The sequence below is a fragment of the Tympanuchus pallidicinctus genome, unplaced genomic scaffold (assembly GCF_026119805.1).
Source record: "Tympanuchus pallidicinctus isolate F22 unplaced genomic scaffold, pur_lepc_1.0 scaffold22, whole genome shotgun sequence".
Taxonomy (NCBI): domain Eukaryota; kingdom Metazoa; phylum Chordata; class Aves; order Galliformes; family Phasianidae; genus Tympanuchus; species Tympanuchus pallidicinctus.
The window spans coordinates 40,544,680-40,569,394 of record NW_026294739.1 but is presented as its reverse complement, the minus strand read 5'-3'; the positions used below and the strand labels follow the sequence as shown (position 1 = coordinate 40,569,394).

The window sequence follows — 24,715 nt, the reverse complement described above, 5'->3', positions numbered from 1 at the left end:
TTTGGACTTGTCATTCAGGGTGGATTATACTACAGAGCACTGTGACACACCTGTGCAAGCCTGGGAGACAAAGCTAGAACTAGAATGCTAAATATGCATTCTGGTCATTATTCCCCACCAAAACATGCTCTTTTTGTGGCACTTAGTATTGTAGGCTGTCCTGTTGGTCTGTACTGCTTCGAGGGGAAGAATTGTGAGAGCAGCAAACCCTGCTGGTGGCATTAGGAGCAGCCGTACTCCACCAAGAGGTGCCTCGCTGACCTGGTGGTGAATGTTGCATCCCACCTGGTCCCATGATTGCTCTGTTGGGTGTTACTTTGATCCAAAATACAGCTGGTCCAGGATGTCCTTGGTGCAGTTCCCTTAAAACCATATTTGGGGTGATGGGAAGGCGATAAATAAAGCGTTTCTAACGAGGTTTGAGCTTCTGCTGCTGGTGTAGATTAATTTTTAATCACTGTAAAGATATTAACCTGCTGTGTGAGCCCATGTATAGTTTTTTCCTTGCTAAAGGATGAATATTGCAGCTGCAGCCATCCAGAAGGTAAAGCAGCACTGGGAAAGGTCTTGAGTGCAATTGATTAATCCAGTCCTGTAAGAATCACATTTGAACTGGGGCCACTGCAGAGCTCTTAAGGAGGGGCAGCAAGCATTCCTGCTGGGAACCAAATTGCAGCCATCGTTTTTTACTGTTGAAATCCTTTTGTGTCATTATTAACTTCAGAATTGGTCTATTTGAAAAGAGTTTTGGAAAAGATCTTCACTTGTGTTGCACTGATTGCAGTAATTGCAATAAAGTATAAAGAGTTATCTGTACAAGGATGAATGCTGGGCTGAGTGACACTTGTTTTTTCTTTCTTTTTCCTTCTTTTTCTTCATTTACTTTTTCTTCTTATTTTTCTTCATTTACTTTCCAGGAATTCTTTGGGCTGTAAGGAATGGTTTGTGTTAGCTCTGTGGCAACACAGACGTGGTGTGAAGTCAGTGCAGCAGGGAGCTGTGGAGAGCTTGACTGATGTCCCAGCCACTCCTGTGCCTTGTTTTGCTTCTCCTGGTAGAGAGAGTTCTTTATCTTGGGCACTGTGGAAATGAGGTTTTGTAATTGTGACTTCAGGTGACAGGCAGTGGCTGTAAATATAAAGCTCACTCTTGTATGTCTCATATTTAGTAGTTTAAAGTCAGCCCACTGGGGCCCGGTGTGTTGTAATACTGAACTGTGTCACAGGCATTTCTGTTCTTAGAAGCTCTCTGCTATTTATTGCACTGTGGTGGCTTCAGTTAAAGGAATAAAAGGCCAGAAAGCTAGAGAAGGCATTGGAAAGGAAGTTTTCAAGTGTCATAAGGTCTGTCCCTAGGAGCTCAGCTAGAGGCCCTCTAGCAAGGAGAGGGGAAGAGGAGTGTGGCTGCATTTTCAGAATAGGTTCATTGGGCATCAAGTTTGCTTTGTAGCTTGTCCCACATTGGTGCTGCTTGGAACGATGAGGTATGGATTCGCTGTGTCTCTGATGCTGGAGTTTGGGATGGCTTTTCACATTTAGATTTAAAACGTGCACTCTCAGGCTGCTGAAAAGACTTCCTCAAGTAGCCTAGGTGCTGGCGGTGCTAATGTACAACAGAAAGAATTGTAGAAGCTCCCAGTGACTTTGAGTGGAGACGTAACCTCAACCTGATGACTTGCTGGCAGTCTGAGATGGTGCTTTTATGGGGTATGTCCTCCTACCAGGCCACAACGTGCAACGAGTCCATTTGGTGCACTTAAGAAACTTGTAAGAGTTATCAGCTTCTCTTAGCCTGGGATCTTCCACTGCTCAGGCAGTGAGATGTGGACACCCTTCACTGAGCTGAAGAAAGATGACTTGGTTTTGATTTTGGCTGAGCAGTGGTCGGTTCTCATATTGATGGTTTTTAGTCTTTGCTGTTGAGACAACACATTTGTCTGATGGTTTTGTTTTCCTTTCTGCTAAAGGAGAGGCTGGCAGACTACCACTGAGGAGCTGTCTGGGAAAGGGGGTTGGATTCTTCACGTAACAAACCAGATGCATCTGTGTGTGGGTCTGTGGTTTGTGATACCGTGTTTGGGGAGGTGGTTCTTATCCTCAGAATGGAACGCAGTTTGCAGCCCCTCGATTAGCTGCAGCCCTGTTCTCACCTCCCTGTCTGCCATGAACACAAAGGAAGCAGTTCCATGTCACCTTCCCTTTGCCTTATGTGTGTGTGCCTTCTCTCATGCCCACAGCCTGTTACTCAGTCTCGTGGGTCAAGAAGATTGAAAACTTGGTTGAAAACTGGCTGCATCACAGCAGCTGCAATGATTTAATCTGTTGACATGAGTGTCAGAAATCACTGCTTTTTTTTCCCTCTCCAATAAGGGAGCAGGGTTCTATTTTCAGATGGAGGGTCAGAGTCAGCCCTCATGGAGATCAATTCAGAGAGTTGAAGTGTTTTCATAGAATCACAGAGTCATGAAGGGTGGAAAAGACCTTCCTGACCATCGAGCCCAATCCATCCCACTGTGCCCACTGCCCACATCCCTCAGTGCCACATCCCCACCTCCATGGATGCTGAATCCCCCACCTCCCATGGCAGCCCATTCCAGTGCATCACCTCTCTTTGAGAGAAGAAATTGCTCCTCATACCCAAACCTCTCCCTCCCTCCCCCCTGGCTCAATTTGAGGCCATCGCTTCTCTGAAGGTTTACTGGGGGGCTTAATTTCCTGTGCGTTGTCCAACGGGACGAAGGGCAATGGCCACAAGTTGGGGCAAGGGAAACACCAGCTGGATGTGAGCAAATTGTTTTCCATGGGAAAATTGTAAGCCCTGGCATGGTGTGCCTGGGGAGGCTGTGGCATTTGCATGGCAGACTCCAGACTGTGGGATATTTGGTGTTATTTACTGTTTGGGCAGGAGGATGAAGGAGCAGCTCCCTCTCCACGGTTCTGTTCTTGCCTTGCTCCCAGCATCACTCAGCTGAGCAGGCTGGCAGGACCTACGTGACTCTGGTGTTCCTGAGCTGCCACAAATAACTCGTGCTTTCATCACGGTGATGCCTGTCACAGTTCAACCTTAACTATATTGGAAGCGCTGAACTTTTATCCTCCCTCCCTGCCTCCCTCTCTGTAAAATAGGTGTTTCTGTTTGCTGTTGGCTTGTCAGCACATCTCGCAGCCTCTCTTTCCTGTTGGTGATCCCCACTTGGTAAACAGGAGCAGTGTCTGTAAGACTCATCAGGGTAGGGCCATCAACCCACATCTTAGAGGCCCTTGTGACTCAGGAGGACAACTGAGCTTTGTTATCCTCATTATTTTGGGGCAAGGTGAATTGTCGTGGCTGAGGGAGCTGGGCTTGCTTACTTTGGAGAGGAGAAGGCTGTGGGGAGCCCTTGCTGCAGCCTTCCAGTAATTGAAGGCAGCCTATAAGCAGGAGGGGGTCCGACTTTTTACCTTTCTTGAATAGATGCTGTTCCTCAGACATTCATTGGAACAAAACCCACAAATACCCCCAACAACAGTCAGTAAGCAGTTCTCACCTCGTTCCCATTTGCAAACAGCCTTGCCCAAGCAAGTCTTGCTTGCTCAGCCACTGCCTGGCCGCTGTTCTGCTCAACCTCTGGTGCTCTGCAGTGCAGAGACCCTTTCATTTTCTTTGGAGGCTGGTAGATAGATGACAGCTCACATCACCTGTTAGTTTACTTTGCTCTCCTGAGCTCTCACAGAAGGAAGTAATGCTGAGGGCAACTTTGTGGATGTAAAGCAAGTCGCTGTACTGGAATATCTGATTTGCAGCTGATAACTCTATTAAAAAAAAAAAGAAGTAGGAGCCAAAACGTGCTGCTTTATGGAAGTGCTGTAGTAGTGGTAGAGTATAAATATCTCATTAAAACAATCTGTGAAATGATTTTGCACAGCAAAGAAGAAAAGTTTGAAGGAAATATTTGTTTCCTTCCCCTCAGCTCTGCTGTTCCCAAATATCTGCTACAGGAAGGTGGAAATACAGCAGAAGTGAATTCTAACTGGATCAACTGGACTTCCTTAGAATATGTGTGAAAAGTTATTTTTCAGTTCTTCAGAATATACTTACAGCTTATAAATCAAGTTAGAGAATGATGGGAACTGGTTGTTTAAATGTTCTGGGGTTATGCATCCAGGCAATTCTCTGTTTAATTATTAAATCAAACAAGTTGCATAACTGTCATTGAGGGGAATTCTTTCTTCCTTTGTTGATGAAGGTGGAGCATGATGAACTGGTGAAGAATTTATCATCCTCTGTGAAGCCTGCATTAATGGCATTGCATTGACTACTGCCAGGTTAATTTTCCTGACTGCTTTTCTAGCAGTGGGGTTTACAGCGTGTCCAGGCTGTGAAGCCAGGTCTCTGTTTGCACACTACAAATCAAATCTTCCTTTTTCTTTGCAGGTTTAGTATGGATGGTTTTCACTTTTGAGTCTTTTCTTCCTTGCTGTGGGCATGTTGTGGACATACAAAGGTCTGTGAATTGGTAGGGCCACAAGATGGCTTGGAAGGGAGGGAGCTGGGCTTGTTCAGCCTGGAGAAAAGAAGGCTGTGGGGTGACCTCATTGCAGCCTTCACTGCTTTAAAGGGAACCTATAAACAGGAGGGAGTCAACTCTTTAAAAGGGCAGATAACAGCAGGACAAGGGGAAATGGTTTTAAGTTGAGGGAGGGAAGATTGAGGTTGGATGTCAGGGGGAAGTTGTGTACTGTGAGAGTAATGAGGTGCTGGAACAGCTGCCCAGAGAGGCTGTGATGCCCCGTCCATCCCTGGAGGTGTTCAAGGCCAGGTTGGATGGGGCTCTGGGCAGCCTGTATTAAATGTGGAGGTTGGTGGCCCTGCCTGTGGTGGGGGGGTTGGAACTTCATCATCCTTGAGGTTTCTTCCAACCCTGGCCATTCTGTGGTTCTGTGGCTGTTGCACCCCTGGTGCTCTCCCCAGCCCTCTGTTGTATTTATTTTCTCCACAGTTTCCAAGAACAAGTGGTCTTATTTCGTGAAGTACATCTATCAAAGCTTCAGGCAACACTTCCATAAAACTAAAATAAAAGCAGTTCTGATGTGAATGTTGAAGTATATGTACCTCTGAAGAGAAAAACTACCTGGCAACAGAAAGTATTCTTCTGATTTGTGTATTGCTTCTACATTCCCCCTGTCTTTTAGTGGAGAAAAGAGGAGCTCAAGCAGCTGCTTGAAGTTGACTTGCTGTTACAATGGACTGAAATGTAGTGTTAGGCTCTGGTATGGGAGGTGCAGCCTCCCTATGGCTTGTCCTCTGTTTGATGCCCTTCTTTTGGGTACTGGTGGTATCTCCAGCCCTGTCCTTCTGGTTGTGGGAACGAATTCAGCTGCCCTAATAAACCGGATAAAAATGTTCAGTGGCACTGAACGGTGTGGAAGGGAGCTCTGTTAACCTGCATAGCAAGCTGAACAAAAATCTTTCTTATTCATTGGGTGTAACCAGAATAAATAATGGGTGAATTGTTATCAGCAGGGCTCTGTTCTGCTCCCGGAGTGCTGTGTGTGCCACTGATGTGGTTTATGTGAACTTTGCTGAGCAGCAGCTGATCTGAGAAGTCAACTCCAAGAGTGGAAGCCTAAAGTTGGAAAACTGCCTTGGTAGGACACTCTGGCTTCAGAGGCTGTAGGTTTTGACCCCTGTGTAGTGCAGTTTGAGGTCCCCTTGGATGTGGCCCTGCTTTGGGGCAGGTGGAGATGCTATTCTGAGATCCTACCAGTGATCTCAGCTTGTGGTATGCCTTCCTTCTGCAATGATACTCTAGTCAAATCTTCATTTCTCATCTTTATTTTGTCTTTCAGTATTCCTACGTGTATGTGATAATGTACACCATTTCTTTCCTGAAGGTGACTCGCACAGACAAGGACAGGTTTACCCTTTTTGGAGCTGGCCTACCAGTTGAACACGACCCTACAGTTGGAAGGGAGCTGGCCATCCCATACCTTGGGGTAGCAAAGAAAGTTTTCCTCCTCCCTGTTGCTTTGTCAGTATTTGCTCATTAAAGGATGAGCAGATGTTGTGGTAGCAGCCTACTGACTCTAATTTTGTTCTGCTCTCTCATCTCTTTGATGCACGTTGTCTTTCAGAGCTTCTTTGCCTTTAGAGGGCTTGATGTGTGCCAGGCTCATCCAGCCTCAGGATGCTTGTGGCTGCTTATAACCAGCTCTTAAGAATTCTATTTTCTTGCCTCTATGTGCTTCTTTTCAGCCTTGCATTATTTGTCTTTCCTGACCTCAGCTTGGGGAGTTGGGATTCTTTCTGGAGCCAGTCAGTGCTATTTCTGAAGCACCACCACAGAGCATTACTTTATCCACCAATAAAACCAGAACCACTTCCACTTTAGAGATCCTTGATGGTGTGGTTCCAAAATGTGCATCGTCCAACCGAGGAGTTGGAATCCATGCACCACAGGTAACTTCTTTAACCAGGCCTAACTTGTTTGTCACTGCCTTGGAGCAGCGTATCCCTTCCCCCCCACACATGGGACAATGTCAGGTTGCAGGTGGTGAACTGATATGGGTTATCATTTCTCTCCACTCTCTAAACCTGGCGTGAATTCAGGGCCCACCTCAGACAACGAGACAGGCAGTTCAAGGCTTGGCACAAGACGCTGCAGAAGTCTCTGAAATGCCATCAGTGTGACGGGGTGCATTATGAATCTCTGACTGTGTAATCTTGCTTCAGTGTTTTAGATGTAGCTGTGTGTGTACTGCAAGCATGGGGATGGCTGGGAGGGCAGGAGTCCTGCCAGCTAGTGGTGGTGGTTTGGGAAAGAGCAGAAGAGGCTGCAGGCTGCTGTAAGCCTTTGAATCACAGAGCTGCTTGCTCTGGGCTGGTCTGTGTAATAAAACGCCAATCCAAGGAATTTCTGCCATGTGACAGTGATGTTCACTACCGCTTTGCTATGAGTCGTGGCCTACAGAACAAGTTCATTGACATCTGTGTGTTGCCAGTTGTTCAGTTTGAGCCTCGGTGTGTCTCAGCATGCAGGCAAGGCACTCTGTAAGGAGTGACACTGTGTCAGCGTGGTTTGGGCACCATAAATGGCTTCCAGGTTTGTGACCCAAGCAATGCTACACTGGCATGTTTTCCTGCCTTTGTGTCCCCAGCTTTCAAATGGGGTAAATCTTTCTTCTCATCTGCTGAGCTTCACAGGCCTTCAGAAGAGGAGAGGCTGGGATTGTTTAGCCATCCCAACATGGTTCCATGCAGTACCATGCAGTAAGAAGGACGCTAAGGAGAGCTGTGGTATCTTTCTTTTCAGGGAGCTGTAATATCTTTCTTTTCAGGGAAGAATCAGAAGTAGCATTGGGGTTGAGCGCTGCTTTCAGGTCTCTTGCAGAAATTCTTGCAGCTTTCTGGGTGAAGAAATGACCTCTTTTCATCCAAAGTATACTGCCCTGGTTCAGTTACAGCCACGGACTAATTGCTTTCTTCCTCCTTCTGACTCACCCTTATTTATTTTGTGCATAGGAGTGCCTCCTAAGCACTGGGTGCTCTTCTGGCACTCAAGAGAGATGTTCTTGGTTCTTGGCATGCTTAAGGCTGACAGATTACAAGCACAGGTGTATGTGAATTCTATTGTTGCTGTGTTCTTCCCCCATCCTCAAACTACCTGTGTGTTCTTCCTTCCTGCTCTTCAGAAGCCAAACAGATCCAGGTGCTGGAACTTCAATGTTAGTTACTTGCTGTCAAAGAACAGGTCTGTTCTTAGCCCTCCTGCTGGATCGTGAGCATTTTTGTGGGTTGCTTGCACAAAGCAGCTTTAGACTAGCTGCAGAACTCTCACACTGGCTGTTTGGCAGGCTGTCTGTGTGTCATGCTTCTGCTGGAGCTTCATCTTTTAGCTCGAAGAATTGCTTGTCACGTGGGTGGATGCTGCTGCTGGGGGCTGTTTGCCTCTGACTCCTTGAGAAGCTGTGTGTATGGGACTGTGAGGCCTTCAGGGCAGCCTTAGAGATGGTGTGAAGGGTTCTGCTCGTGTTGGATGATCTTCCTTGGATGGCAGTGGGCAGGGACAACGACGTTCTTAATGATGTACACAAATCTTAAAGGCAATTTAAAAAATCTAGTGCTTGCTAAATGCAAACTGCTTACAAAGACCGTATCATTCAAGGCAGAGAACACTATACTGTATTAATTCCTTGCATCTAAGACATGTTTCGAGGGTAGCTTGGCAATGTCTGATTCTCTTCTTGTGCTGATTGCCTTTTATCTGACGTGTCAGATGGGTGAAGGTGGGTGCTGTGATGGAAGGAGAAGTGATGCTGCATGCAGCCTGGTTCTGTGCTTCCCTGGGGGTGCAAAGCCATGGAAGAGGTGGTCACCCCACTGCTGTGTTGAGGCCCACGTGTCAGGCACCACTGCTGGCTTGGCTGTGCAGCATGGATAGTGAGGAAGAACAGTCCTTCTGCAGGTCAGTAAAGGAGAAGCAGCAGATCTGAGTCTACATAAGCCTTCCCCATACCCTGCCCATTAACTGATGTGGATGTCAGGAGAAGTGGAAGTGAACAGGTAGGAAATGGTGAGTGTGCAGCAAGTGTGAACGGTGCAAGTTCTGTAAACAGGATGCAAAGCAGGGTTGTACAGTAATGGTGCAGTGATGCCTGGCCTCTGCTGGTTGTGTGTCAGATAAAGACTTGCCTCTGTGGTGTGTGTGTGTGCAGTGAGCCACAGGTGGCCAGTCTGCATCCAAAGAGTTGGCTAAAAAGGGACTTAACAACATGAAGCAAAACTCAAGGGTTAGGGAAATACTCAAGGTACTCATTATTATGATGTACCAGCCTATGAATGCCCAAACTGTACGTATCAAAAAGTCAAAACCGTTTAAGAAAATGAATGAAAATTATATGGTGTGATTACTGCTAAAATTCTGTATTGAATCAGTCTGCTAAGAGTTTCTGTGAATGAAGAGAAATGAAATGTTCTGACCACAGACTTGGGTTGTCTGATAGACTCCTACCGAGGTGGCAGAGTGACTACCAAGCTATGATGCAGGGATTAGCATTACTTCTAGAATTAGTGAATGAATATGCCAAAGTGTGCCCTGCCTAACACCAAGAACAGCCTCCTCAGGACATCGTTTTGTTTAAATTTGGATTAGTGAAATATTGTCACTGCCACGGAACATCTTCTGTGGCTGCCTGTGACAACACGTAATGCTTCTTGGCCAACTCAGCAGGTCAGAGTGAGGTCTTTTGTAAGAGTTACTGGTTGATGTTGAGGTACAGTCATTGCTTTGGCTTTTTCTCGCTCTCTCTCTTCCAGGGTGGGTTTTTTTAAATGATTTTTTTTAATTACTTGTTGCTGAACCTGGCTGGTTGAGCCTATTTAACTTCTAAAAAGCCATTGGTTTCCACAGGGCAGGGCTGAGGTGCAATAGAAGTTGGAAGGAGTTTGGTGCTATGGTAACTGCCCAAGTTGCTGATGAGGGGAAGCAAAACTGTTCTCCTGGTTGAATCACTGGCATGTGTCTGCATTTATTTTTGTCTGCCTTTCTGCTCTGTTTGGAATTGATCTGCTGAATAAGTGCTGGAGCAGTTTTGAAGCTTCTGAGTGGTGTGGGGGCAGGTGGAAGTATCCTCTAACAGCTACTGGAGAAGGTGGTTTCAGGAGATCTTTTTTTGAAGGTGGATGCTGTTGTTTTGCTGACATTTATTCTGTACAGCCACATCAGTGCCTCACCAGCTGTGCATCCTCTACGAGTCTCTTTGGGTCCCTCAAAAAGTGACTGCAGTGGATGAATGGTCATAGAATAGTCGATTCATTTGAGTTGGAAGGGACCTTGAAGTCCCACTGCCTGCAGTGAGCAGGGACACCCACAGCTCCACCAATGCTCAGAGCCCCATCTATATTGAGTTTGTCTGCAAGTAGTTCAGGAGGCAACTGATGCTTTTAGTGCTGGAGATGAATTTTTCTCTCTTAATTTTCAAGAATAGAGTGGGTTTCATAATGTGAGGCTTTGGAGGTCTGAAAGCTCATTTCATCCATCACTTCTGATGTGTTAATCGATAGGAGATGGGAAAAGCAAATTAGCTAGCATCTTCTGAAATAATAACTAGCAATCAAGTGTGTGACAATGTGAAGTTCTGGATATAATCTGTGGGCTGTGGAGGTGATATCCAGCAAGCTGAGCAAGATATTTTATATTGTTTGTAAATTGTGTGTACAGTTCTACAGTCATTACAATCTTATGTTAATGATTGTTCTAATTGTAAGGAGAAGCATTTTATGAACCAGGAAGGCTTGTGGTCATTTTCATGTTTTGTTGTGGATGCCCCATCCCTGGAGGCGTTGAAGACCAGGCTTGATGGGTTCCTGGCACTCTGATCTATGCCCATGGCTGGATGGTGGAACTGGATGATCTTTCAGGTCCCTTCCAACCCAAGCCTTTCTATGAGCCAACCCAAGCCTTTCCATGATTTCTGTGATGTTGTGAGTCTAGATTGAAATGTAATCTCAAATTTAGAACTTCTGGGTTTGAATTACTTACTTCTTATAAAAATACAAGCTTCAGCCCTAATTTAAAGCTGTTTTGTCCTAAAATGGAAAGACACTGTTGTACACATTTTGCCCTTGTTTATGTGAGCGGGATTTGCTGTAATGCTGAAAAGAGGGAGGATGGAACTGCATAGAAAATACAAGTTCACAAGGATGAGTGAAATGGGAAATGACCTATTTTATCTGAGTTTGATGGTTGTTATTTCTTAGCTTCCAACGCTTGGCTCAGTATTGCAGCCATAATGGTGATGGTTATGTGGTACAACTGCTTTGTGTCATTATCCAGCAAGAGCTGGGGACAGAAGAGACACTATCAGAGTGCTGCAGCTGTGATACCAGTGAAGCTGGATCATTCTGCTGGTGCAACCAAGCAGCCTGCTCCTGCACAGGTTCTTGCTGCGTGTTTTCAGGCCTGCCAGAGGCAGGGCCAAGCACTCTGCTATTAATGGTTCAGACTTAATGGTGCTTTTGCTGTGTATCCAGACAATTTGGGACCTTGAACTCTGAATCACAACTCGTCGAGGCCTGAGCAATTGGCAGAGGTGGCACTTCTCACTGCTCTCTGAAGCAATATACAGCTGGAGAATAACTTCAGCTGTGGACTCTGGTCCTCGCTGCAAGTGTGCACAGCTGGAAAGAGACTGAAACAGCAAAGTTTGCTTTGTAGCAAGGAAAATTGCAGCAGCAGGGGGTTCCAGACTCAGGAGGAATAAGAAAATGGAAGTGCTAACATGCCGTATGAGCTGTCAATGCTTGAAGAAGGTGGGCGATGAAAAGCAAGAGATCACCTTGCAGCTCTAGGGAGAAACCTTCCATATTGTGCCTGGCAGGCTGTAAACACAGCTTTGGAATAGTTTGTTCTTTATGGATCATGTGTGTGTCACATCGGAGTGTGAGACGAAATTTTTAGATGCTGTGAGTGACTGATGCACAGAGGTTAGTCAGGGAACTCATGAGAGGATGTAATTCTGACTCATGCTCTGAGCAGTGCAGAAAATGGTTTTTAAAACATTATAGAAATACTTGTGTTTAACGTCCCTTGAGGGGCACTTTAAAAAGGCCCCCAAACCCAAATTCTTTCACGTTCCTCCAAAAGAAACAACCACAGCCAACGAATGCTGTAAAAATTGAGGAGGCTTCTTTAAGACAAGTTACTAAAAAGATGGAATCATAAAGGTAAAATGCTTTCAGATGGCATGGAGGCTCTTCAAGCAGGCTTCGTCTTGGAGGATCAGAGCACATGGGTATGAACTAATTGGAAAGACTCAAAATGAACAGTGAATACAGTTGACACAAGTAGACACGAGGGTGAGAGAGGATAGGGGATACTTCAAGCAAAGCTTGAAGTTTTATTAGATGAGAAAAATGCAAAGAACAAACTTGAAGTGTAAAAGCACCGTAGCGTTGAGCAGAAGGACTTGCTGGGTGTTTGGCTCAAAGTCAAATGTTAAAGAATGCTTTTCCCTCCCAAAACAGCAAGTACAGGAGGTGAGCCAGAGAGTCTGTAAGACCAGGAGATGATTCAGGAGAATTTCTTATGAAGGGCTATGAGAAGGTAGGGCCACGGCAGAAAAATAAATTGTTTTGCAGATGTGTCTGTTGTGGAGGAATGTTTAGAGGCTTCCAAACGCCAGGCTGCTTCAGTCTGCATTTAAAGGATGATTTGGCTTCTGTTGATGAGTTAATACCACAATCATGTTATTTGTCAATAAAACACAGGAAGGAGTCATTAGAGGTTATGTGGTCTTCATTCAAGAGTTCTAAAGGATGAAGTAGGTAAGCCATGAGCTGCAGAATGTGATCTTTAAAAAGGCTTTGATTTCAGAGGAAAAAGAAATCTGTACTTTTTTTTTTTATGGAGATCCCAATGAATGAGATAACACAGCACTTCCTCTTCTCTTTCTCGCAGTGCTTTCTGTTATCCTTGAGCTCTCTACATCAGAGCAGAGCCTTCCATGTGGCTTTTCTTCAAGTCAGCTCTAGGTTCAGGACACCGTGAGCCCAAGTCCTTGTGGCAGCATGCCTGGCAGGAGTCATCATGGCACTCTTTGTTTGAGAGCTCAGGATTGTTCTGTAGAAACTACAAGAACAAGTTTTTTTCCTGGATAACTCATTCTCTTTGATGACCAGGGAGGAGGAAGCTGTGGTCAGTTAGTTGATGGGATCAGATCAGCTCATGATGTTCGTGTGTGCATTAAAGTCCTGTCTTCTCGCAGCTTGCTTGATATTGTGCATTATGTTCTGTAGGCAACAGTTTGCTGCCTGTCAACAAAACAGTCTTGAAGTTAAAGTATCATTGAATAATTTAGGCTGGAAAGGGTCTTGGTAGGTCATCCGGTTCATCCCCACTTGAAAGCAGGCTGAACTTCGGTTAGATCTGTTTCTTCAGAACAGCATGCAGTCACGTTCTTGAACCTCTCTGAGGGTGGAGATTCAGTATTTTTCTGGGCCCTTTGCCTCTGTAGACAGCAGTAAGATCTCCCATTGCAGTCATAGAACATCTAGAGTAGGAAGGAGCCCACAGGGATCAGTTAGTCCAACCCCTGGCCCGACTCAGGACGACCCAAACTCAGTCTGAGAGCAGCATCCAAATACTGTGAGCTCCGGGAGGTCAGGACTCACAGTAATACAGCTCAGGATGTGGTTGGTTGGAATACTTCCTTATTGTGCAGTTTAATCATGTTCTGTTAGCTCCCCCACCCTACTCTCCCCCATATCCCTTGGCTTTGCTGAGTCTCGAGGCCGTAGGTTTGGAACCTGTAATCTGCTGTCTTTACCTCGTGGCTGTGTTTCTGCAAGTGTTTTTCTTAACCCTGGTCTTTTATCAGTGAGGTTAATAGTCTATGTGGTGATTTTCTTTTTATAGCAAGATAATTTCTTTAAGATCTTCTGGTGAAGGACCTTAACCAAAACATCTCTGGGTTCCAGCAGTGGTATTTTGCCTGTGGTGCCACTTAGTTTTTTCCCATGTTCAGTGGTAGTTGTTGGTGCTAGAAAGTCCAACTGCTGCCTTGAGTAGAAGGGTTCTCAAATAGGGAAATGGACACCAGCGATTGATCTCGATTAATAAAAGATGTGATCATTTGCTGATACTTTTCATCAGGACGTTGACTAGCTGCTGTTGTCTTAGATGATAATTGCCACTGTGCTGTCCTTCATATCACTGTTTAATTGCATTTTTAAAGGAACTGCCTGGACTTCATAGACCAAAGAGCAAGCAGTGTCTTCCCAGTTGGACTCTGTGGCACAAAGGTACTAGCAGTTATGGTATCCCTCCTCAGATTTACAGTTTTTATCTGTTTACACTGAGTTGCTGAGGAGCAGCTAGTTTGGAGAGGAGGTGCTTTCATCTTTGCAGTTCTTTGGAAATTTAGGCTTTGAAATGAACTCCCAGAGGTCTCAGCTTGTCACTGTCTGGATCACGTAGTTCTTGAAGCAATACTGGTCTTTGCCATTGAGCTTTCTACTTCAGGACATATTATAGGCTATTTAGAGTTTAGTTTTGTAACTAAACTTTCACCTGTCTTAAGAGCAGTGCAAACCCTAAAGTACTCAGAGCATTTGATCCTCCATGCTCTGTGTCCAAGCTCCACTGTGAGCATCCAGTGTTCTGTTGAACGAGCAGAGTGTTCTGAGCTCTTCTTTTTGTAGACAGGCAGTGGGCTTTTAGCACTTCCACAGAGAACATCAGATTTGCTATGTGATTATGGATAACCAAGGTATTTTGGAAACCCTCACAAATCTCTTTTTATCCTTCCTAATGAGAAATGGGAGATTCAGCCAAACGTCCTGGATTCTGTCCTCTGAAACTGGAGAGTTTCCAAGATAAATTTGTTTGACCTAAATGTTGTCAGGAAGTTCAAACCTTTTGCTCCTGAACTGGCTGCTGCCAAAGCCCTTGGGGAATTTTTCTAGATTCAGTGGCCCTCTCGTTATTTCCTTTATCAAAAGCTAACACTTTCCTGGTGCTTGTGTAATTACGTAGTTTTCTACATGCTTAGAGCTAGAGGACCTGGGTTGGTGTTTCTTGGTTGTAGTTGGGTGCTGCCGTGGCCCTATTTGTCAAAGTTCAATCCAAATATGCAATTCCAGCCATGGATTCTCCTTATTGAAAGATGACCATGTGTCAGTCTGCTCTGAAGATAACCCAGGTTGGACAGGGGATCAGCTAAAAGAAAGGGTGAACCATAGGGTAATTAGCAACTGGGTGATCAGGGTTTGTAACTGAAGGGGGATGGGTACTATGAGATGCCTGGAAGGCACCACGTTCACAAAGCATCTGAATGATGTGTGGGGTGGTGGTGGTGGTCCCTGTGATGGTGAAAGGTGGTGAAGGGCAACAAAACCTGAACTAAATCTTCCTCAAGTGGAATTTATTCCGTCTGTGATGGTGACTGGTGAGTGATCTCCTGGTTGTTATTTTGATCCATGAGTTTTTAATCCTCTCCCTGTGTCTTACTGAGGAGAGAGTGGCTGGGTGGGAGTTTTGGGGCCAATCAGGGCAATAGTGGAGACAGTGAAGGCAAGAATGGAAAGTGGTTACTGCATGGGACTCAACCCACAGGCCTTGAAGAAATCATAGAACCATTAAGGTTGGAAAGACCAATAAAATCAAGTAGTCCAACCATCAACCTGTGCCTGTGACCGCTGAGGTCACTTTGGGGCACAAATCAGGAATAGTATTTTTAGACGTGGTTAATATTTTATGGAGCAGGTAAACCAGTGGAAGAAAGAAAGCTGGTGCTACGAAAGAAGAGTAGGACACTGGCTGTAACCTATTTAGATTTATAACTTTATGTGAACAAGAGCCACGCAGTCAGCTGTTAATTTCAGACTCAGTAACCTAAAAACGTGAAGCTCGTTAAAGATAAGCTGAGCAGGGCAGCTGTTTCTGTGGCTCCAGGGCATATTAAGAGAATTACAGATCGTGCAAATTAACAGAAATAGAAGAAACAAAATGGGTACGTGCATAAATATTACCTACTGGGGAGGGAGCCTTGGAGAAAGGCTGTGCCTCACAAACCTGTTGAATGCATAGGTAGGTTAAGATTAGGCTGATTGCATTTGCAAACACTGTTTGACCAGGTTCAGCCCCTGTAAGGAAGGTAATGGAAATAGGGGATAATGTTGCGTGTCTGGATGGTTAGATTAGTTAACAGGTAGGAAATGGGGCAGAGGAGTGAATGGCCTCTGCTTCCTCTCATCCCCATGGCTGAGGATGCTCTGCAGAGATGTGCACTAAGCCTGTGGTGTTTACTACCTTAATGAATAACCTGGAAGTGAAATTAATAGTGAGATGATGATTTTTGCTGATGGTATGAAACTAGCAATAGTCGTAAAAACAAAGGCTCATTCAGAAGAGCTGTGGACTGATCTGAGAGTACCGGGTAACTGGACAGTGAAATGAAAGATGTGGTTTGGGTTGGATGGGTAGAAAATGGCTTTCTTGTGGGGAATAACAATCAACAGTCAACAATCTTACCTTAATTTATTTGCTTATGTTGTTTCTCCCCCAAGCTGTGGGAAATCTTGTGTCTTGGCCTTTCTGAGCTTGACTGATGCTGTACTTTTTATTCTTTTTTTGGAAGGTATATGGGAATAGGACTTTCTGCTCAAGGTGTCAACATGAACAGGCTTCCTGGTAAGTCGCTATCAAGGTGTTTTTTTAGCTTACAGTCTGTGTTAAATGTTCATTTAAAATAATTCATATGTATGAATTGATGAATGTGTGTTTCTGTTAATAAAATGCCATGATTAAGTGTCTTATATCTGGGAGTTTCTTGTCATAGTGACTCCTATCTTCTTTCCATCCTCCAACCAAAAGGCTTTAAATACATGACAGAGTGCTATGACCAGATAACATTGTTGCTTCCTTTTTTTTCTTAATATTTTTAGTTTAGCCTCCAGGTTGTTAAATTTTTAAAAAAATTACAATATTAGTTTATCATTTTCAGGTAATAAATTGCATGCTGTTTATTTCTACGTTGGGATCAATGCCGTAACTTCTGTGGTAGGAATTCTTTCAGTTGGGTTTGAAACTGAGAGCTTTCTATGTTTGTTAGAAAGTGAATATTCTTCAGGTGCCAGAATGAATGGCAGATGGTTCCCAGTGTTGTTGTAGCATTGGAGCAAAATGCCTGGCTGTTCTGTTAGCAAAATAAGTGATTTTGCAGCTCTGTTACAGATCTCTGAAATGTTTCTGTAAGCTGAGTTTCTACGGAGACTGCAGGTGAGGGAAAGGACACAAAGGTGATGGAATCCTTGGGTGGTTTCAGAGAGTAGCCAGTTTTCTGGTGCATGCTGTTTCAATTGTAAATCTGCTGCTGTAGTGGGTAATGAAATGACTGCTTTGTCTATCTTGAGAGTCTGCTTTTGGCCACTGCCAGAGATGAGCCTAAATTGCTGCTGGTCTGCGATGGCCACAGCCATCCTTTGTTTCTTCTCTCTGGTAATTTCTGACCTGCACACAGAGGTTGTTTAGCCTTCAGCCTTGGAGATATTTAGGCCTCAGATGGACGTGGTCTCATCCAACCCGATTGAGTTAGACCTGCTTTGAGCAGGAATTGAACCAGGTGACTTCTGAGGGTCCCTTCCCTTAAGTTATTCCATGCTTTTATGATAACTCAATTTTTGGGAGAACAGTTTCAGTGAATCCCATGCTGCTTTGAAGAATTTGTGTCATACTGCAAACTGTATTTGCTAACAGTTTGTATCAGATGCTCAGTATATGCCATTGGAGGGAGAATAGAGTCACAAGTCTTTATTCCTTCAGAACTTGACCAGGGAAGGAGGAAGTCTGGACACTTCCAGTTTCCTCGAGTGATGCTTGGTTGCAAATAAGTAGGGAAGATGATCAAGATGATCCTGCATCAACAGGTATAGATTTCTCAGTTTTCAGGCTCCTGTCTGTCTCCTCCCCAGTCCTCCCAGCCAAGTAAGCTGTGAGCATGTATAGGATGAAGCATGAGTTTTCTCGTCCCAGTGTTGAGATGCTTGGCTGCTTGAGAGAGGAGTTATTTGGCTTTGAAGGATACAAGTTCTGTTCAAGATGTGGCTCCTAGCTTGCACCTTGGAAGGATGGATGGTGTTGCCTTGTGTGTGGCCTGTAGGTTGCTCATTGGGCTCTGGCTCTCTTTTTCCTAGGATTATTACAGTTGATATAAAACCCTTAGAGACTAACCTGAGGAGATGCATCCTGGGTGCTATGCTGTGTTGTCCTGAAACTGAACTTTTTGAACAGCTCTGCCAACATCTGTTTTGATTTGTTTCCCTTCAAGGACTCAAAATTGACCAAAGCAATGCTGATAACAACCTTAAAATCTAAGAGCCACAAGAGCAGGTTTTTGTGGCTTGTTTAACTCAAAGTGCCTGTGAACTACTATTAATTCTAGAGCATATGTAATGAATGTGGAATACAGAATTCTTTTGTTTGAGTAGGAGGAAAAAAAAAAAAGGAACGTGAAGGGAACTTGAGACTTCAGATAGTGCTTATTTAGCAGTGAACTGTACAAATTTGATCCTCCGAACCTGTTATTTGTTTTAACACTTGAAGATTAGGTTGCCAGGAGGGATCCTGCAAGTTAGATCAGTCTCCTACCATCTGTATGAAATGGAATGAATGCGTGGTTCTGCAGCTCAGTAATTGTCTTCCTGGCTTTGGGAGAATGAGCCTTATTTCATTTTTACAGTATATTGCTCAAATAACTGAAGTTAGAAATGTGTGATGCTTAGCTGTTGTCAGGATCTTTATAGACAGAGTAAGAAAGAGCTCATAAAGAACTGATAGGTTTGGAGTCTTGGCTTGGCTTTGTGTCAAAGCGTGATTTTAACTTTTTGTGACCAAAAACCCTACCAAGTTTGTCTCCTTAGACTTTCTTAATTCACTTCTGCTTTAACAGATTAACTTTCTCTAAGTAGAACATGACTATTACACGGTTCAGGAGCCCAGAACCTGGTATGGAAATTGGTCCTGGCTTCTGGCTCAAAACTCCCCTTCCTGAAAACAAACACTTGGGCCATATCAGGTTCCAATTCAGGACATGTGTGCATTATGCCAAGTTTATTTTGTCTTCAGCCCAACTGGGTGCTAATGGGGGTAGCATTGGGCTGAGAGTTGGAAGTGTGGCCAGGGCGAGGCAAACATTCCCTTCAGCTACCCATCATTGGAAACGGGCTGCTTTTAAAAGGTGTCCATCCTCTCCCTGCTGCCCTCCAAGGTTTCTGTAGGCTCTGCTTTGAAATTCAGTCATCAGGTTGGAAATGTGGCTTTTTTCATTTGCGCTCAGCACTTTGGTATCTGAGGATGCAATTTCACTTTGGAGCTGGACTGATCTAGCTCACTGTCATCAAAGCAGGGCAGCCCCATACTGTCTCCTCCATACCCCCAGCTGCATAGTCCTCCTTCCCCTTGAACAAGCCCTCTGGCACTTGGCACATCCTTTGCCCAATCAATGCTGCTGCCAGGCATGGCAGGACTCCACTTTTCTGCTAGGTTGGGCTTCTTACAGGCTGGCTCCTTCAGAATTCATTATGGATTACAGAATCATTATGGCTGGAAAAGACCCCTCAAATCTTGAAACACAACCCCAACCCATCCCACCATGTCCATCACCCACATCCCCAGGGCTCTGGGAACCTCCAGGGATGGGGACTCTTCCTGGGCAGCTGCTTCACAGCTCTGCTCAGTAATTGCCTTGCCTTGCTGTGCACTATTGCACTTGTTGATTGCGGTGCTGCTCACCACTGCTTTGTTTTATGAAACCTTTTGATTATTTTTTTTTACCATACTTGTATAATTGAAAGATGCTGCTTGGCTTATTCACTACTTGTTTGATTCAGACTCCCTGTTAGAAGAACAGGCTTTCAAATTCGAGGGTGTTTAATAGACTTGAGTTGGTGTGCAGTCAAAACAGCACAATTTGGAGTGCAGAGGCTTGCTTTGTACTAGATTTGGTTTCTGGGATTGTAATGCCTTAAGCCAGATCAGCAACAACCGAAGCAGTTTGTCCAGCTGTCCTGTGCCATTGTTCAGCAAAATAAATGCCCTCTCCATCACTTCACCTCCATAAGCCACCAACCTGACGGGTGGGCTGTCCATCTGGATTTCATTTGGAGATCGTTTGCTTTGCATTCCTCCCTTGCCAATAGGTTTCTCTTGATGTTTGTAGGCAGGACTTTTTATTTCTTCTCAGATTGTCTCGCTTGTTAACAGAGAAAATGAAGCAGGGGAATGAAGCATTGGAGGAGCCTGTTGTCTTTCTGTTCCTTCCTATGAGATGAAAGAAGTGTCGGCTTCTTCCCCAGGGCGATTGGCAAAGGTTTTTCATGCAGGTGTGCTCTCTTCAGAAGGGAGAGGCTGGGCAAATTGTGCTGTAGGAACTGGCAAGAAGTTGGAACTGGGCTTTCTGAGCTTGAGAAGGGATCCAGTAGCAGCCTTTCACTCCCTGTAAGGACCCTGAAGATAACGCAGCCCTAGGCTGTTCTTGGGAAGGAAGGGAGGCAATGGGCACCAGCTGCAGGAAAGGAAACTGTTGTGGGAAATAAAGAAGGTACTGTTCCTTGTCAGAGTTGGGTGCAGATTACCATAGAGGCTCCACCGTGGAGATTTTCAAACCTCATCAGGACAGTGCTCTAATGGTCTAATTTGACAATTGTGCCTGCTATCAGCAGGAGGTTTGGCTAGAGAGCTCCAGAGGTTCCTTCTTGGTATTTTTTTCCTTGGGGTTGTCATCCCATCTGAGCTTTTCAATGTGTCCTAGAGAACCTGTGGTTTTTTTTTTAATTAGCTTTCGCTTTGGGTCCTTGCTTCCTGTGACAAATGAAGGATGTGTGCAAAAGGGCACAAATCCCAGTGGTAAGTGGAGTAATTATAGAAGATGGGACCTCACCACGTCTTTTGATAAGAAGCTAATTCAGTTAGACATCAGTCCTGCCTGACAGCTGCATGTCTACACCAGTCTTTCAGTACTTTCCTGGCAACCTCCTCCAATGCCATCCTTGTGTTGGAGAGCCTTTCCTGATGACTGCATTAAATATCCTGTGTGGTTAGAAGTCCCTTGCTCTTCGCTCACGTGTGGAGGTGGAGAACAGTTAATTTCTTACACCTTTGTAGGCGTGTGCCTGGACACCTCTGTCACCGCTTTGTGGGTTTTTCTCTAGATGAAGCATCTGTGGCTCTTTGCCTTGTCCCTATTTGTCGTGTTCTCTTGATTTGCAGCAGCTGTTTTTATCTTTTATTAACTCTGCATACACCAAGCAGTCCTTGTCCTTACAGTAAAGGAAAATGTTAAAATTCAGAGCAAGACTAGGAAGCATCTCTTAACCCGTGCTGCAAACAAGACAACGGAAAACGCTTGCTATGCTTTCACAGTCTCTAAGGCTTAAGCAGAAAATGGGGAAGGGGACAGGAAAGGCCTGGTGGTTACATGGGGTGAGAAGGACCCTGCCTCTTGGCTTCTGGAGCAACCAGCCAAAGCCTGAAAGTGTGGGGTTAAATACATGACTGCTTTATGGCAAACAAATAGTGATTCAGTGTGCTTTCAAATCCTCTTGGCTAAGCCAGCATTTTGGATACCCAGCTTGATTTTTCTAAGTAATTTCTGTTAAGTTTATTTAAGGATTTATGCAGCTGATCAAGCAATGTCTTAAAATATCTTATGGTATAAGTTCTGCTGCAAAGCTTTTCTAGAACTATCCTTAAAAATAGCTGACCAAGTGGTACATAGGATTTTCGTATGATGTCTTACTAAAGTCTTATATAAAAATGCATTTATTGTCTCTGTAGTAAATTTAACTTCTGTAGCACATCCTGGATTGCAGCACTCTTTCCAACTCTGTTGGCTTCAGTCCATAGATTTGCCTCTTCCTCCCCATTTCCAGTACAAGAAGAGTTGTTCTCTAATACAAGTTACTCATACCTGATATCTGTTCCTCCCCTCAGTTATTATCCATTAGGAAGGTATAATTCTGTAAAGAAGCCTGGAGAAGCTCAGTTTACCTCAACGTTGTGGTTCTTCATGGAGAGTTTACACCAAACTACTCAGATTATTGCAGAATGGCTGAAGGAAGCCTCCTGATTGCCTGGAAGGGTTCTGAGTACTTGCTTGTACATAATCACTGCTCATAGTTCCCTTTTTCTTACCTCTTTTCTTTATTTTTTCTACTTTGTTGAGTTCTCTTCTTTGCTAAGCACCATAGAAACCTTTGAGTATTTTGATAGAGTTTTAAGATAAAACTCTAGGGGTTACTGGAGAAATTTAACCAAAGCTGTAACAAAATCAGTGCTTTGCTCAGTGTCATGCATGTTATGGCAGTGAGAATCTCTCAGATTACTCTGTTGGGTTGATAATTGCCATGCTGTCTATACCATGTCCTGCTGGAGTTGCTCGGTGCAGGTTGGGTGTATGGCCCAACTGGGCTTGCTGCTCTGTATTTAAACCTTTCCTCTTGCTGGCTGTGAACAGATTGGACTTCTCAAGAACTTTATTTGCTCAGTATAATTATCTGAGACCCAGACTGAGCACCCCAGGACTCAGTTACGTATGTGTTCCTTAGGCTGGCTGTGTCAGTCCGTCTCCATCACCCTCTCATTTATGCTAGCAGACCAGTTTGTGGGGCTGCAGGAGAACTGGACCGTGTAATTGGGTTAATAATACAGCGTGGGGGGCACTGCTTGATTTTAAGGTTATTATTAACTCGGATCTGGTCTGTGACCCAGTTGAACACGCAGGTAATGCATGTTGAAACAACTCCTCTGCGAAGCTTTATTCTGCAGAAATGCGTGGGTAACAGCAGTCTGAGATTATTTTTGATAGCAACAAATACTGCACTCACCTAAGAAGTGTGCTGAAAGCTTTAATTAGAGGTGCACAGCTACCCAGCTCGTAGCAGATGGGTTTTCAGAAGGCACATCCCAGTGACTGCAGGCTGGCACTGGGGCTGGGGTGAGCCTGGCTGCCTGCCCGCAGCTCTTTACTTTCTATCTGCCTCTGCCTTTCCTTAAGTTCTTTGGTGGCTGTAGGAGCTGAAAAGGCAAAGCAGCTTGAGAACTGCTCCAAAAAGTCACTTTTTGCTGCTGCTAACTTAACTAGGCTTTGACCTGAAAAAATAATTTACTTTCAACATCTTAAAGTTTTGGTGCTGTGTAATGGAAGAAATGAAAGCAAAGTGGGTCAGTGTGTCAGTTCCTCTCTGGAGCTAGCAATCCTTTTGTACATGGGGACTTTTTGAAAGGATCTCATCCAGACCAGTGAAAACTATTGGCTTAAAACAGTGCTGGATATTAAGCAAAAAGATGTGCATTGCACAGAGGCTTGGTCTTTGTAAGTTACAGCCTTCTTCAGTTTGCCTGAGTGAGACCTGTGCTGGAACTGGGCTGTATTTGGGAGGAATGGTTGTCACCATGTGCTGTGCTTTGATTCATATCTTCAGCTGTGCTACTGTTCTTTCTTCTAACCTGAACTGAAAGATGCTCTCTAGAATCACAGTTAATGCACACCACCCAGGGCTAAGTAATAGAAGGTAGAAGTAGAGTCATAGAATGGCTTGGCTTGCAAGGGACCTCACAGGTCATCTACATCCAATGCCCTGCTATAGACAGCATTGCCAAACACTAAATCACACACCAGATCAGGCTTCTCAGAGCCTCATCCAACCTGGCCTCTTGCATCTCCAGGGATGGGGCAGTGTTTCCAATACTGCCATCCCCATTATAAAAAAGGGGAGACGTGGTGTCTGGAGACTGGCTGAAGCCTGTTGGCTTTCTCCGAATCTACTCCTGTGCTGCACCACGTGCTACTTAGAAAACAGCTTTGAGGGTTTTTTTTTCTTCCACTGAAGAAATGGATGAGAAAGTTGTACGTCTTACAATAAAACAAAAGGAACTTGAGCTTTTGAGTACTTTTGGTGTAAGGATATTTTTCATATGGAATCAATTTTGTGCATTCAGCCTGTATACAGTTTCATCATAGGAAAGTCATCTGAGAAACGCTCGTTTTCTGTTTATTCTATTTATGGTGCTGCTTTTTTAGTCTCCTCTCACAATTGCATGTGCCCAAATTTTAAATGAACCACTGCTGCATCTGCAGTCGAGGATCATGATATGACCTATCACTGCTTAACTCATAGAATCATGGAATGCCCTGGGTTGGAAAGGACCACAGTGATCATCTCGTTTCAACCCCCTGCTATTTGCAGGTCACCAACCAGCAGCCCAGCTGCCCACATCCAGCCTCACCCAGCCTTCCTGTGCTCTGTGCAGTCGGTGTGCCCCATGGCCAGGTTATCTTGCATACAACTTGTCTAGGTGGGACATGTTTGAAACATGAGGCTCCTGCAGAGAGCTGATAGTGGGCACCAGTGTCTGCAGGGTGATGGCTGCGTCCTCCCTATCAGCTGTGTTCAGAGCAGGAGCATAACAAAAACAGCTCCTGAGCCGCAGAGTGAGGGTAAATAACCTTCTGAATTTAGGATAGATTTAATCTCACGGTTGGTTTTATAGCTATTTACATGAAATTAGTTTTGTAGGAAGTTACTCCCTTTTCCCCCCTTCAGACCTGCCTTGGTTCATGTTTACTTGTATGGGTGGCCCTCTGTTCAGCCATGAAAATCCCTGCCAGCCATTGGGTCAGCATTATGCAGTGGTGCTGTTCCACTTTTTTCCTTTCCTGCCCTTCCCTTTTTGATCTGATCTTTGTACTTAGGTTGATTTTTGGGCACAGAGGTCTTCGGTTTGGGGGTGAGGAGGCAGAACAACAGCTGAGCTCATAGAATCATAGCATGGCTGTGGGTTGGAAGAGACCTCCAAGACCACCTCATTCCAACACCCAGCTACTGTAGCAGCAGTGAGTTGGCTAGCAGTGCAGACACCACTTACATTATTTGTAACCTGCAATGTTAATGACTGCTCTTTCATTTGCTGTAGTTATTTTAAAGCCATTATCAGCCCTTTGTAACCAGTACTGATGGTTTTACTGATAAAAAGGTCTTTATAGTGGCTGTACTTATTATATGAGCCTCTCAGATAAAAGATAATATCAGCACAAAGCTAGATTTCCCTGCAACCTCAGATGGGTGAATAAATACAATCCTCCTCTGAAAACCTTATTAGTTTACATTAATTGATGTGAAAGGTACTTAAGGAACCTCAGTTGCTGATCTAGAAGAGCTTATTTCAGCCCTTGCCATCATG

The 24,715-nt window shown here is 44.6% G+C and overlaps 1 protein-coding gene across 2 annotated transcripts in view; it reads left to right on the top strand.

Moving 5' to 3' along the window:
* RANBP10 (RAN binding protein 10) overlaps positions 1-24,715 on the top strand; it is a 54,441-nt gene that overhangs the window by 1,998 nt on the left and 27,728 nt on the right. For both annotated transcript variants that reach the window (XM_052686160.1, XM_052686159.1), the window contains exon 3: positions 16,116-16,168. In XM_052686160.1, coding sequence (XP_052542120.1) covers positions 16,116-16,168 — 53 coding nt within the window. The remainder of the gene's footprint in view (positions 1-16,115; positions 16,169-24,715) is intronic.